Source organism: Macaca thibetana, chromosome 6 (assembly GCF_024542745.1).
Source record: "Macaca thibetana thibetana isolate TM-01 chromosome 6, ASM2454274v1, whole genome shotgun sequence".
NCBI lineage: Eukaryota > Metazoa > Chordata > Mammalia > Primates > Cercopithecidae > Macaca > Macaca thibetana.
In genome coordinates, this window is record NC_065583.1 from 92,732,957 (window position 1) to 92,745,283 (window position 12,327).

Genomic DNA, 12,327 nt, shown 5'->3' on the forward strand with positions numbered 1-12,327 from the left:
TAAGCATATGTTTCTTAATTTGTGGCCAGTGAAAAATTTGTTTTATTGTGTCAGTCAATAAGATTTGAGTAGTAAATGTGGGTAGATTCATGAAACGATCAAATTTCTGGACAATTAACATTACACAAAATTAATGGCATACAACATATTTACAAAGAACTAAACATCAAATGTGAAGTCATCTGAGCATATAGTAGACCTTACTCTTTCTTTCACTTTCTATAAAACATCTGCTTAGAGAAAACCTAGACTTAGAAATAATAAAAATGCAGAGACCAAAGACTGGATTTTTTTAAATGTAACTTTCTTAGAAAAAAAGATTCTGCAAAATGTCAGTGATTGAATGTATTTTTAACGTTTGAGCACAGCATGGCACAGTAAAACAAATGTCAGCCATCTGACTTGGGTTGTACTTTACAAGTTTATGACTATTGCAAGAGGGCAAAATACTGAGGTTGCTAAAGGTAAAGTGTTTTGTTCTGTGGGCCTTTAGCCTTTCTCGTTTTGATCTTCCTCTTTAATCCATAGGTGGTCTGATGGGTGGAGACCTCACATCTGGTGCAGGCACCAGTGCAGGTAAGCGCAGACTCCATACTGCAGTATGTATCATCGTTCTGAGTTCTACTAGGTGATTTGCAGGACAAAGTCTTTTGAACAAATAAAGTTAAGAGATCTGTGAGAGGCTTGGAAAAATGACACCAATAATTTTTAAAGCACTTTTCTGAAGCAGGAGTGGTTAAACAATAACTTAAAAGAAAACTATTTATTAACTAGAACCTTCCTTAATAAACTTCAACTGGTCAGCAGAGAATTAAGGGCTCTGATCCAATCGACCTAATCCCGGATACCATCCTTGGACACAAGAGTACCTTTAGCAAACCATACTTTTTGTATTCTCTGTTAATTATTTCACATTAAATGTGAATCATTTTCCACCCAAAGAAGTATTGAACTTCTGTGTATTTCTAAAGGAGAGTACATAAAGAAAAGAAGGGGTTAAGATTGTAATCATTCAACAATACTGTTAATAAAATAAAATCACATTGGCATTAAAGTGAGCTCTTAGAGAACATGAGTATAATGCATCCCAAAAAGACCCTAAAATATATTTCAGCTAAGAACTTCTTACACTGTGACCAGTAATTGTCTCAGTCACATATCTCCAGGTTTCCATGTTAATTCATAATATCAAGATTATTGAAATATTGATGTCATTTTCAATGCAGAGGCAAGATAGCACAATACTTTCAAATGCCAACTGCAGTTCACTATTGGCATAACAAGTAACCATGGTAATTTCTGCAGCTGGAACATGCTATACATTTAAAATAGTAGGAGGCAGGCATGAATGACACAAGGTTATGTTTGAAATGTCAAAAAAAATCAAGTTTATTGAAATAGCTATGGATAGCCTAATTAAAATATTTTGCCAGGGTCAAGTAGAATAGCCTGCTAATTATAAGAAAGAAGATAAAGAAAATTGGTTTACAAATACATTTTTATAAATATATCTATTTGAGGGTAGACTTTCTCTTTTCTGATGCTGGCTCTTCACTAATTCAGTGAATAATGAAGAAAAAGTATTAGACTTACACAGTGATTAGCAAACAAGACGAATAACACTAGCTTCCTATTTTATATATCTTTTGAAAATTAGGTCGAGTCAAATTAGTGAGTAAACTCACGTAATATTTTGCTGGACATGGAAATGAAATTTTTTTCCCTCAAAAAATGCTTTGTGGTTTGCAGACTCAAAATTAGAGAACCGGGTCAAATGCAGACCAACGTTTCTTGGATCCAAGTGTCTGCCAAACACTATGGTTAGAAAAAATGGCGAGGACTGAGAATTGGGTGGTCACAAAGACCAAGATATAATGTAAGAAAAATGGGTTAGATGTTATGATGTTTTACCCAATATCTCACTGCACCGGTTTGCTTGCTGTTATGGAAACAGCTAGTAGTAGTTCTGAAAGTAATTAAAAGTAGTAAAAAAAAAAATGTGGAGGAAAACATGGCCTACTCAGCTTTGATGAAAGTGGCTTGTTACTGCTTAATAGCTAGAATGCTTTAGAATCCTATATTGAAAATAAAAAATGTTTGGTTTTTCAATTATTCTGTCATTGTCAATTCCCAGACAGTCAGCTAAGTTTAATGATCCTCTAGGGATAGAGAAGACTCTCAGTCCTGTAGGCATAAAAGTTTGACACATATAGGATATAGTATCATTGAACTAACAAAATCTTATGCACTTAGCAAATTCATCCTCTTACCTCAGGACCTCTACCATAGGCATGAGAATCTTCTAATTCAGAAATGGAAGAAAACAAAAAGAAAGACACTGAATTGCTCCACCCTGCTGATAATAAATATTATATCTTGATTGTATCTAATAACTATGAGCATGTAGTTTTCACAGTTTCTATATAGCTGTGAAAGTGTTACCCATATTTTAAAAATAGAGGAAGAAGCCCTTTCTGACTCTGGTCCCAAGGAACACCTGTTGCAGATGCCACTTAGTCTCAAGCTTAGCTGTCATGTCCTGCTCATAACTCAGCCATCTTCCCCTTCTTTCTCATGCCAACCAGTGTCATATGTCAGGCTGAATATATCGGTGCTGATGTCAGAGAATCACATAACACCAGAGCAAAACAAGGCCAGCCAGAATGTTGCCACATTTTCAGAAAAGAAAACCAAAGCAAAAAGGCCAAAATATAGCTTCCAAATTTTGCATATTGTCATTGAAATTCAAGGTTTCAGATAAAGTTTGAAACTCTTGAAACCAAGTGGCAAGACTGCAATTATGTTAAATACTTTTTAGCAGTTGCAGTTTTTTTCAAAATCAAGTCATCTCACTTTGTAAAAAAAAAAAAGAAGAAGAAGAAGAAAAGAAAAAAAAATGTGAGGGGGAGGGAGAATCTCATGAGGGAAGGAAGTAAGTTGAACATTTCTTATGTCCCTATAAATACTAAAGGCCAAAAAGGTAAGCACGCTTTTTTGCAGCTCAGTTTGATCATAAAGTGTGGAATCTTTCCTATCCAGTGCCTGAGCCATCCTTTTCTATCATACCATCATCCAGTAAGTTTCTAGAACCTCCTAATTCACCTCCCTGCTTTATATTGCATCCTGCTCCAGTCTCCCCAGGACTGCTTGTTCTTTCTTAAAACCTTAAGCTAACTGTAGGTCATCATTCACATGCCAAAAATCCAGCTATGGCTTCTTTTTCAGAATTAACCATGAACCTCTTATCCCTGGGCCCATTCCTACTCTCCAGCCTTAACCTTCTTCCCTTCTGCCACTGCCATCAAGAACCCAGCCGTCCAACTCTACTAACAGTAAACATTTAAACTGGTCTTACTGTGCACTCTGCAAAAAGTATCATTTTCGTAATAGTCGCTTAAAGTAAATGTTCACATTATGCCCTTTCTACAGATTGGGAAACTGAGGCACAGGGAAATTAAGTAATTGCCCAAGGAGGAATCCAGGCAGTCGGGTTCCATAGTGTGTGTGTATATGTGTGTGTTTTGATACAGTGTCTTGCTCTGTCATCCAGGTTGGAGTGCAGTGGTGTGATCTGGGCTCACTGCAGCCTCAACCTCTCAGTCTCGAGCAGTCCTCCGCCTCAGCTTACTGAGTAGCTGGGACCACAGGCATGCACCATCATGCTTGACAATTTTTAAATTTTTTTTCCTTATAGAGATGGGATCTTGCTATGATTTTCAGGCTGGTCTTGAACTCCTGGATTCAAGCAGTCCTCTCTCCTTGGCTTCCCAAAGTGCTAGGATTATAGGAATGAGCCTCTGCACCCAGCCTCAGAGTGTGTGCTCTTAATTACTACACTGTACCGCCACTTGGCAATGTCACGGCCGCTTGCTCTTACCTATGCAATCCTAGCACGCCTTTCTTTCTCCTGCTTCATGCTACTGAGCACTCTTTGTCATCCCACAGAATTCAGTTCAGCCATTTGAGAAAAGCCTTTCCTGACTCTAACAGAGACGTTATGCACCTCTTTCCTGTGCTTCCATAGCAGCCTGTACCAACATTACATTTCTCATTGCATTATGACTGCAACATCTGGGCACATCTCTCTAGGACAGTCAGCTCTGTGGAGGCAAACTGTTTCTTATTCAGTTTGTATTTCCAGTTTAACACATAAGCGTTAGCACACAGCAGATACTCAGTAAATGTTTTTCAGCTGAGTAAGGGAAAAATGGATCTTCTAGCCATAAAGTTTTAATAGTGTTGATGTAAACCAGAAGGAACATTTCAAAGAAAGTATGTAATTTTCAATACAAAAAGATATACCTTTGATCTGTAACTCACAAAAATAATGTATTTTTCTGAAACAGTATATGAATGTTTAATTAACTATTTGATTAAATGCCTGAGTACCCTGGGCCAGTAAAGCAAAGTTTCACTAACTCCTCTAATATTCTCAATGGAAAACCTAAAGAGCTGACATATAGCAGTAAATGAAATGTGGGTTGCTATCTCAGATCATCACAAATCACCTCTTAAAACAATGAACTGCTTATCATCACTTAACTTGAAATACTTTCAAAGATGAAGGCAAAATGTAATAAAGAAGTAGCGGGATGGGGTTGTACGCTTAGTATAAGAGAAATATACAGCAAGCCATTATAATACTTTAGTTAGTAACAGTGACTTTTCTAAGGTTTCAGTTGATGGTTATTCATCTACTACTTAATTCTTTCAGCAACCTAAATGAAAAGTCATTGCTTTTAAAATAACATGTTGTCATAACTCTGTACATTAAAACGAATAAAACTTTTTTTCTTTTCTTTTTTTTTTTTTTTTTTTTTTTGAGATGGCTTCTTGCTCTGTCACCCAGGCTGGAGTGCAGTGGTGTGATCTCAGCTCACTGCAACCTCCGCCTCCCGGGTTCAAGCAATTCTCCTGCCTCAGCCTCCTGAGTAGCTGGGACTATACAAGTGCATGCGGCCATGCCCAGCTAATTTTTTGTATTTTAGTAGAGACGGGGTTTCACCCTGTTGTCAAGGCTGATCACAAACTCCTGAGCTCAGGCAATCTGCGCACCTCAGCCTCCCAAAGTGCTGAGATTACAGGCGTGAGTCACCACGCCCAACCACATTAAAGCTTTTAATGTGCTAATCTAAGTGGTTATTGATGATTGTAAGATCAAGTTCAGTTGTTTTGTAGTTATTAGATTTAATGGAAATAACCATTAGCACAGCAATGCCTTGTGTTGGATTATTCACTATCCTGTTAGTGTCCTTTGTTTTCACTTTGATAATATGATTGCCTTTTATTGAGTAGAAAGGACTAGTGTGCTCAAGGATTTATTGATTCGTAGTTGAGACCAAAAAGAGAAAGAGAAAAAAGAAAAGAAAAACCTTTAGGAATCCCTTTGAACATTTAAGATAATTTTACAATCTACATAGCTATTTGACAAGAAGGCAAAGGAGATTTATGTATATTGGTTAATACTTTTAATTAGCATTTATTGTAAATTAGATATAATTTTATATAAAAAGAAACTAACAGCTGTTTCCTTATTTTGATTGTTAATTGTTTACCATTTTATGCATTTGGTTGTCAAGCATTGTCACTTCTGGAATGCTTAATTTATGTCAGCTAAATACGTGGAGAGTTGATGGTGGCAGTGTACTGCCATGGATAAATACTGAGCAGTGAATAGGAGATCTGGTTTCCAGACTCTGGAAGGACTCCATCTAGCAAGACCTTAGATCATGACTTAGCACCTTTGAACTTAGTACTTACTCAGATTGGAGATAAGAAACAAATATTTTTACAATCCATTTACACGCAATGTTTTATGATAATATAATCATAAAATTTTGCTTATATTTTTGTAATTCATCTAGCATTGAAAAAGAAAAAACTTAGCGTATTACAAAACAGAACTAAGTGGAAAGAGGAAAGGTCAGACAATGCTTAATTTTTCTGTACCAGTACCATTGTTTTGCAAGTATTTGTTTTCAAGAATACTTATCAAAAATTTCCTGGCTGACTTTCTTATCAGCCAGAAAGACTTCTCTGCATTTCTTACTTAGTGATTTAAAGTATCAGTGAAGTGGCTAAAATTTTAGTTTAAAAGATTGGCTTTAACAACTTTGCATTTTTGTTGCCCAGGAAAACATATCCTCTATCCTTCTATATATACAGTAAACTACTGTGAAGATTGGTTTCTTTACTCATATCCCATTGATTTAACCTATTAGTGTGAAGGATAATAAAACCTTGGTTGTTTTTAATATTAAATTCAAGCTGTTAATATTTCCCCCTGAAATACTAGTTTTATTCAAAATTTGTCTTTTTTCCCAAGCAGTCTTTTTTCTTTATACACCTATTAGGTTCCTCTTCCCTATCTTTGGCATCACGATAAGATTTTATTTGGAGATAACACGGAAAGGAAAGCTTTTTTCATACTCATCAGTGATGTGACATTGTGCATCAGTAGACAGCAGATGCTGAAGGGGGGATGTGGTTAAAAACCCCCACTTTTGGAAATCAATTTTTTACTTACCAGGGACTTTCTCACTCGGTGCTTCAAGGCTGTCGGCCAAGAGTATAATCTGCTGTTTTTAGACAAACCTTTGCCAATCACTTAAATTTTGCAGTTACACTTACATAGTATGTTTCAGTCGAATTTCAATCCAAAGAGTATTTAGTCATGATACAGTATCATATTTGAAAGATCATTAGCTATGTTAAACTTAAGTATTGTACCAAGAACCTTGGATAAACAGTTTAAATTTATAACCAACTGATACCTCCAAAAGGTGCTAAGTATTTACTGCGTTTATTATTGCTCCATTTCAATTGTTTTAACTCAATATTTAAGTTTATCCATTTTACTAGACATTATGCCTTCTTTTTACAATTTCTTGACCCTAGAGACCACCCACCACCTCCAGTTATGATAAAGAACCAATTATGTTGTATTTAAAGTGTAAGGGGGAAAAATCCTGCTATACTAGTATAGAATATTATAATATAGTAGTAAGAGAAAACTAAATGTATGGCCAGTTTACATAGTCAAACATTACAACCTTAGTTTACCTAACAATCAAGAAAACTGAATCTTTAGTTGTGTCTAATATTAAGCAACTCAGTGAAAACTGTAAAACCATGGAGCAAAATTTTTGAAGTTTGGGGAAAGATTCCAGAGGCAGATATTCAAAATAATAAAACAACCAAGGAAAGTATGTGTTTACAAATTATTTTAGGAATGGCACTATTGCCCTTGAAAAGTCTGTTAAACTCCTCTTTTTCAGGATTGATGTAAAAATTAAATGAGATAATTGATGCAAGGCGTCTAACACAGTTTCTGCCCCAGAGTGTTTATTAATAAATGTGAGCTATGGTTATAATCATCTACATTCTTGATTTTTCTAGCCTGTCTGGTTATAGTGTTTAGTTTAATGCAGTTCCGGTAGTATTTATGAAATGTATGGTGAAGGGACCACACCAGTAGGCTTCACGGAGATGTCCAGCACAGGGCTCCTATCCTCAAGGGTGGAAGTAAAGCAGATGTATTAATAAATCTGAAGCAGAATGTGAGAGCAGTACAGTTCAGTGCAACACATTTCACTTTGAACGTTATGAACTTCTGATGTGTTCGCAGCAGTTGTGTAAATGTTAAAACCACAAGTAATTATTCTTTCTCTTCTGTCACGCTCTCTCTAATTTATACTGTCTCAATATTTTTGTTTATAAAAATGACTGAAAGAATGAGCGATTGTGTCAATAATGAAGACACCCCCTCATTTTTAGCAAAGAGACAGCCCCAAAATCTCAAGAAGTGAACAATTAAATGAGTCATAAATCTATCATTCATAGTTAAATGGAATTTTTTAAAGATAGTGTGGTTCAATAGCATTTTTATGGTGCAATTAAAAACTATCCCTTCAGTAAATCAGTACTCAAAGGAGAATGATATTTGGGTTTTTTATATATGTATGCTGGAAACATCAGATTGTCAATTTCTTCCTTATTTGCAAATACAAGGATGCATGCTAAATCTCAGACATCTGGCTTTTGTAATGTAGTGGTAGCAACCTGCATTTTGGATTCAAATCAAAGCTCTCTTCCTTGCTGACAGGGTGATCTCAGTCAAGTAACGGAAACTTCTTAAGCCTCAGTTTCCTCATCTGTCAAAAGCTGGGATGGTGATGCCTAAGTCCACATTACCGTTAGGACAAATGAGAAAGTCGTTTGCCAACACAAACCTACTTTATGGACTCTGAATCTTTGGAAAAACAACTTAGTAATAAATAAAAATTCTTTACCTCTCCTCATAATCCAGAGCTTACATAGTATGTGCTGTACGTTAAAAGCTCATTGTCTCATTGACAGACTGTTAATTTCTCTCTTTCTCTCTCTCTCTCTCTCTCACACACACACACACACACACACACACAAAATCGCTGAGCAAAACACAGCCCAAGAAACATCAAGGACAAATAGGCTAGATATGAAATTCCTGAAGCTTTGGTCCAGCATCAGGTGACATGGTCAAAGAGAAGCGACAGCTCTCTTTTTAGAACGTCTGATGCCCCCGAACTGGTATGGCCAAGAATAGTTCTGGCTTTGGTGTAGTCTTGGGGTATTTTTCTAAGAATATACCACAGAATGCACTGAGGTTTCACAGGAGTTTCTTCATAGTCTAACATTATGCATTATCATATAATTTCCCTAAGAAAACCCCAGAAAAAGTGGAGCCTTTATTTTGTGTGTAAGAATCCCTAATCAGGAGTCTTTAGCAAGATAAGAATCAGAACTCTGATTTGCCCCCATTCTATATTAAGCATATTGAAATTTTCATCATTCCCAGATTTCTGACCCCTGAATGTTTTGTGGTTGTCCTTTCTCTTAGAGCTATTCAATGTAAAATATCTTTTTTTCTCAAAAAAAAAAAAAAAAAAAAAAAAAACTGATGTTGATACACAGCAGCTGAGTAACTTACAGTTCCTAGCACATGTAACAAGGTTTCAGGCATTCAGTCTAGGTCTGCAGTCTAGAAGATCATATTTTTCCACTAATTTTTTTTCAACTGTCACTTCCAGTAGAGTAGGGGATTGTATGAGCAAGCTTACGATACACAATGTAAAGTGATTTTCAATAAAAAGATGTATGTTCATTTGAGGCACAAAACAGTATCCTGATATTGGAAACTAACTTTTAATCTTAAAACTAAAATATAAAATTAATTGATGATAGTGAGCATTATTATGTATGTGACATTTCCTGTCTAACAACCCTGTATGCTGTAACTGTTTTCAAAATAGCTTTAATTTTTTTTTTTAAGTGAGTAAAACATTTTGTTGAAGTAAAAGCAGCAAATCGATACTTCAGAGGTCCAGCTATATTTTCAGTTTAATGTTTTCCTGTGGCAATTTGCTTCAAATCCCTCAAAATCAGATACTATTAACAAGTTACTGAATTATTTTTATACATTTATATATTAGAAGTTATTTCCCAGATAACAACTAATCGCAGATACTAAAAAATACTAGACATTTCACTGTAACATTGGGTGTTTCTGATAGAAGCTGGTCTCCTAAAGTGACAGTAAATAGGTAAGCATCATTACCATTTGAGTATATTACAGGGGAGAAGATTATTGATTTAAATATTACAAAAACTACTTTTAAAAGCATATTTAATCATCCACTCAAAATAGCACACTGAAAGTTAAAGCAGCTACTCTGGTGTTCAGTTTAGCTAAACCCAGTATTTCCTACTTGTAAATATTTATTTATCCAGAAAGAGACCAGAAATGTGGTTTGAAACATCACCATTTTGTGCCTCCTTATGCAAATTCAGTGTCTTCTGAACCAAAATTACTATTTATTGTGCCCAAGTTACAACATGTCCCTCAAACTTGCACATCACCTCTGGCTTAGGACAACCTTGACTGTCCTGTCCCTAGTCTCACAAATCAGTCGTGTCCTCTCTTCATTTGTATCCCCATAATTTGAAAATGAGACTCGACATAGAAAGGCTTTCACTATCTCAGAGCATGACCAGTTCTGAAGGAGCAGTGTAGTGTTGTACTTCAAGGCATGGACTCTGGACACACTACTTGGGGTTCAAATCATAGCTCCACTAGTTGATAGCTGTTTGACATTGAGCAAATTCCTGGACCTCCCTTTTCTTTGATTTTCTCATTTCTCATTTTTCATAGGGATACTCTTAGTATTCCACAGGGCTGTTCTTGTGAGGATTAAAAGTGCTTTACATCCATGTACAATATCTAACACTTACATAGCAGTTACAAGTGCCTGGTAATCTTCTGAGCAGTTAATGTGTATGCTTAATGTTGTGTTATTGGTAAAATACTATACACTGTGTTTGCGATTGCTAATATTGTTGGATGGTAAGATTGTCAATGACTGCCTCAGATGAGTACCTGAGAGCCTCTCATTCAGATTACTTTTATGCTTCTCTCACACTAAGGAAGTACTTCTATTGAGAAAACTAAGGCTCAGTAGGGTTGAGAGAACTCTTAACAGAAACATCTTGAGTAGAAACTAGATTTCTCTGCCTTATCTCTTCTTGTCCCCAACTCCTGGCTGCCTGTAAATCTTTCCCTCTGTGCTGCCTCATTCAGACATCATTTCTCATGTATTCTAGAGCAAGTCATTCTAACTAGCTTCTCTAACAGCAGTCCAACCCCCTTTTGTCTCTCCTTTCCACTGCCATCATTGTTCTTTTCCTAACACAAATTTAACAAAGCTAACAACTTGGAAGCTATCTTAGGCGCTCATTTTCTAGAGTATAAAGTTTGGTAGAAATTTAGTATAAAGCCTACAGTGTGAAGTTAACATAATCTGAGAGGTTCATGTTAGCCAAGCCTTCTTTTTCAACTTCGGAAAACTGTATGCTGCACAAGACCCGGTGTTTCATCTTCAGAGGAATTCCCCCTGCTTCTCAACTCCAAGATCTCTCTGTCCTGCATTCCTTCTCTCCACAAAGCCTCTCTCTGAACCATCTGATAAATTCCTGTTCACTCTTAATAGCCACGCTGCCACCATTCTTTTTCCTAGGATATCATGCAGCTCATCTTTTGGTGAAAAGTTCTGTATGAGTAAATTCATGTTGAGATTTATCTTGATATAACGATAACCTGTGGCAGCAAGTACGCCTCAGTGTGGAAGAAAATATCAGAGACTTCAACTTTTCATTTTCTTTAGGGAAAATGTCTGACTTGTTTGAGTCTACCACTTGCAGTTAGCTAAGGTAATGTGCTGTGAAATGATTAACAGGTGCAACAGGTAGAAAAGTAGCTTTAATTAACCCTCTATAAACAAATTTAGTAGGTGGGCACTTACATGATTTCCTGGCTTTCGTATTACATGGTTGATAAGCAGTTTGTCTCAATAGTGTACTTGGTCATCAGTTTGCAATCATTATCTAAAATGTAAAATGTTCTCAAGTAGCATAAAGAGAAGAGACCCTTGACGTTTGAATTTACCAAGTTACTCATTACATTTTCAGTTCTCACCTCGTTGTCCCTCAATAACTTACCTTTTAGTGCCTTTCCTGAATAATTCTTAATTTTTCTAGCATATTCTTTATATCTATTTGCGAAGCACCTGAAACATATAAAGAACTAGTACGCTGTGTATTATCACTGCCTCTAATTGCAGCAGAGGGGAGTGAGTTCAGTGTGGGCTGAAGTTGTCTGAAAAGCATCATGAAAGAGTTGGAACTTCAGTTGATCCTTAAAAGATAAATTTGAATTAAACAGGAGAGCCAATACTGCCAGTTATTGAACTGCTAGAGCAAAGATTTGTATATATTCCAAGGACCATAAGGCAGGCTGTGTCCATTGGAAATTAGATTTCATAGATAGAGTGTGTCAACTGTAGACAGTTCTGAGAGCCAGGCAGGGCACTGACTCAACTGTGTTAAGCATTCATGTATAAAAAGGAACATGATGGAAGTAGCAGTTTAGAAAGACTTCCTTGAATGAGTTGGTTGGCATCACACAAATGCACAAAAGTTTGAATACAGCTTTAAGGAACTCCTCTGAAGGCCTGAAACTCTTCTTAAGGCCTGGTGAAGAACCCCTCAACTAGAGACCAGAGGCCCAGATGGAGAGTTGCTGAAATATTTATTCAAATGGTGATGAAAGCCAAAGCTAAGATGGCGGCAGTGGAAGTAGAGACAGGCATTTTTGAAGAAAAATGAACAAGATTTGGTATCTCATTGGATATGAAGATGGAAGAAGGAAGGGAGGATGATGGAAGATGGCAGTTTGGTAGATTAAAAAATGGTTATGCCGATGACAGAATTAGCCATGGTCCATAGTGACTAGTT

General features: G+C 36.3%; 1 protein-coding gene across 39 annotated transcripts in view; it reads left to right on the top strand.

Moving 5' to 3' along the window:
• The window catches only part of MEF2C (myocyte enhancer factor 2C), a 182,564-nt gene that overhangs the window by 153,315 nt on the left and 16,922 nt on the right, over nt 1–12,327 (top strand). For all 39 annotated transcript variants that reach the window (XM_050795483.1, XM_050795460.1, XM_050795457.1 and 36 more), the window contains one exon: nt 529–576. In XM_050795483.1, coding sequence (XP_050651440.1) covers nt 529–576 — 48 coding nt within the window. The remainder of the gene's footprint in view (nt 1–528; nt 577–12,327) is intronic.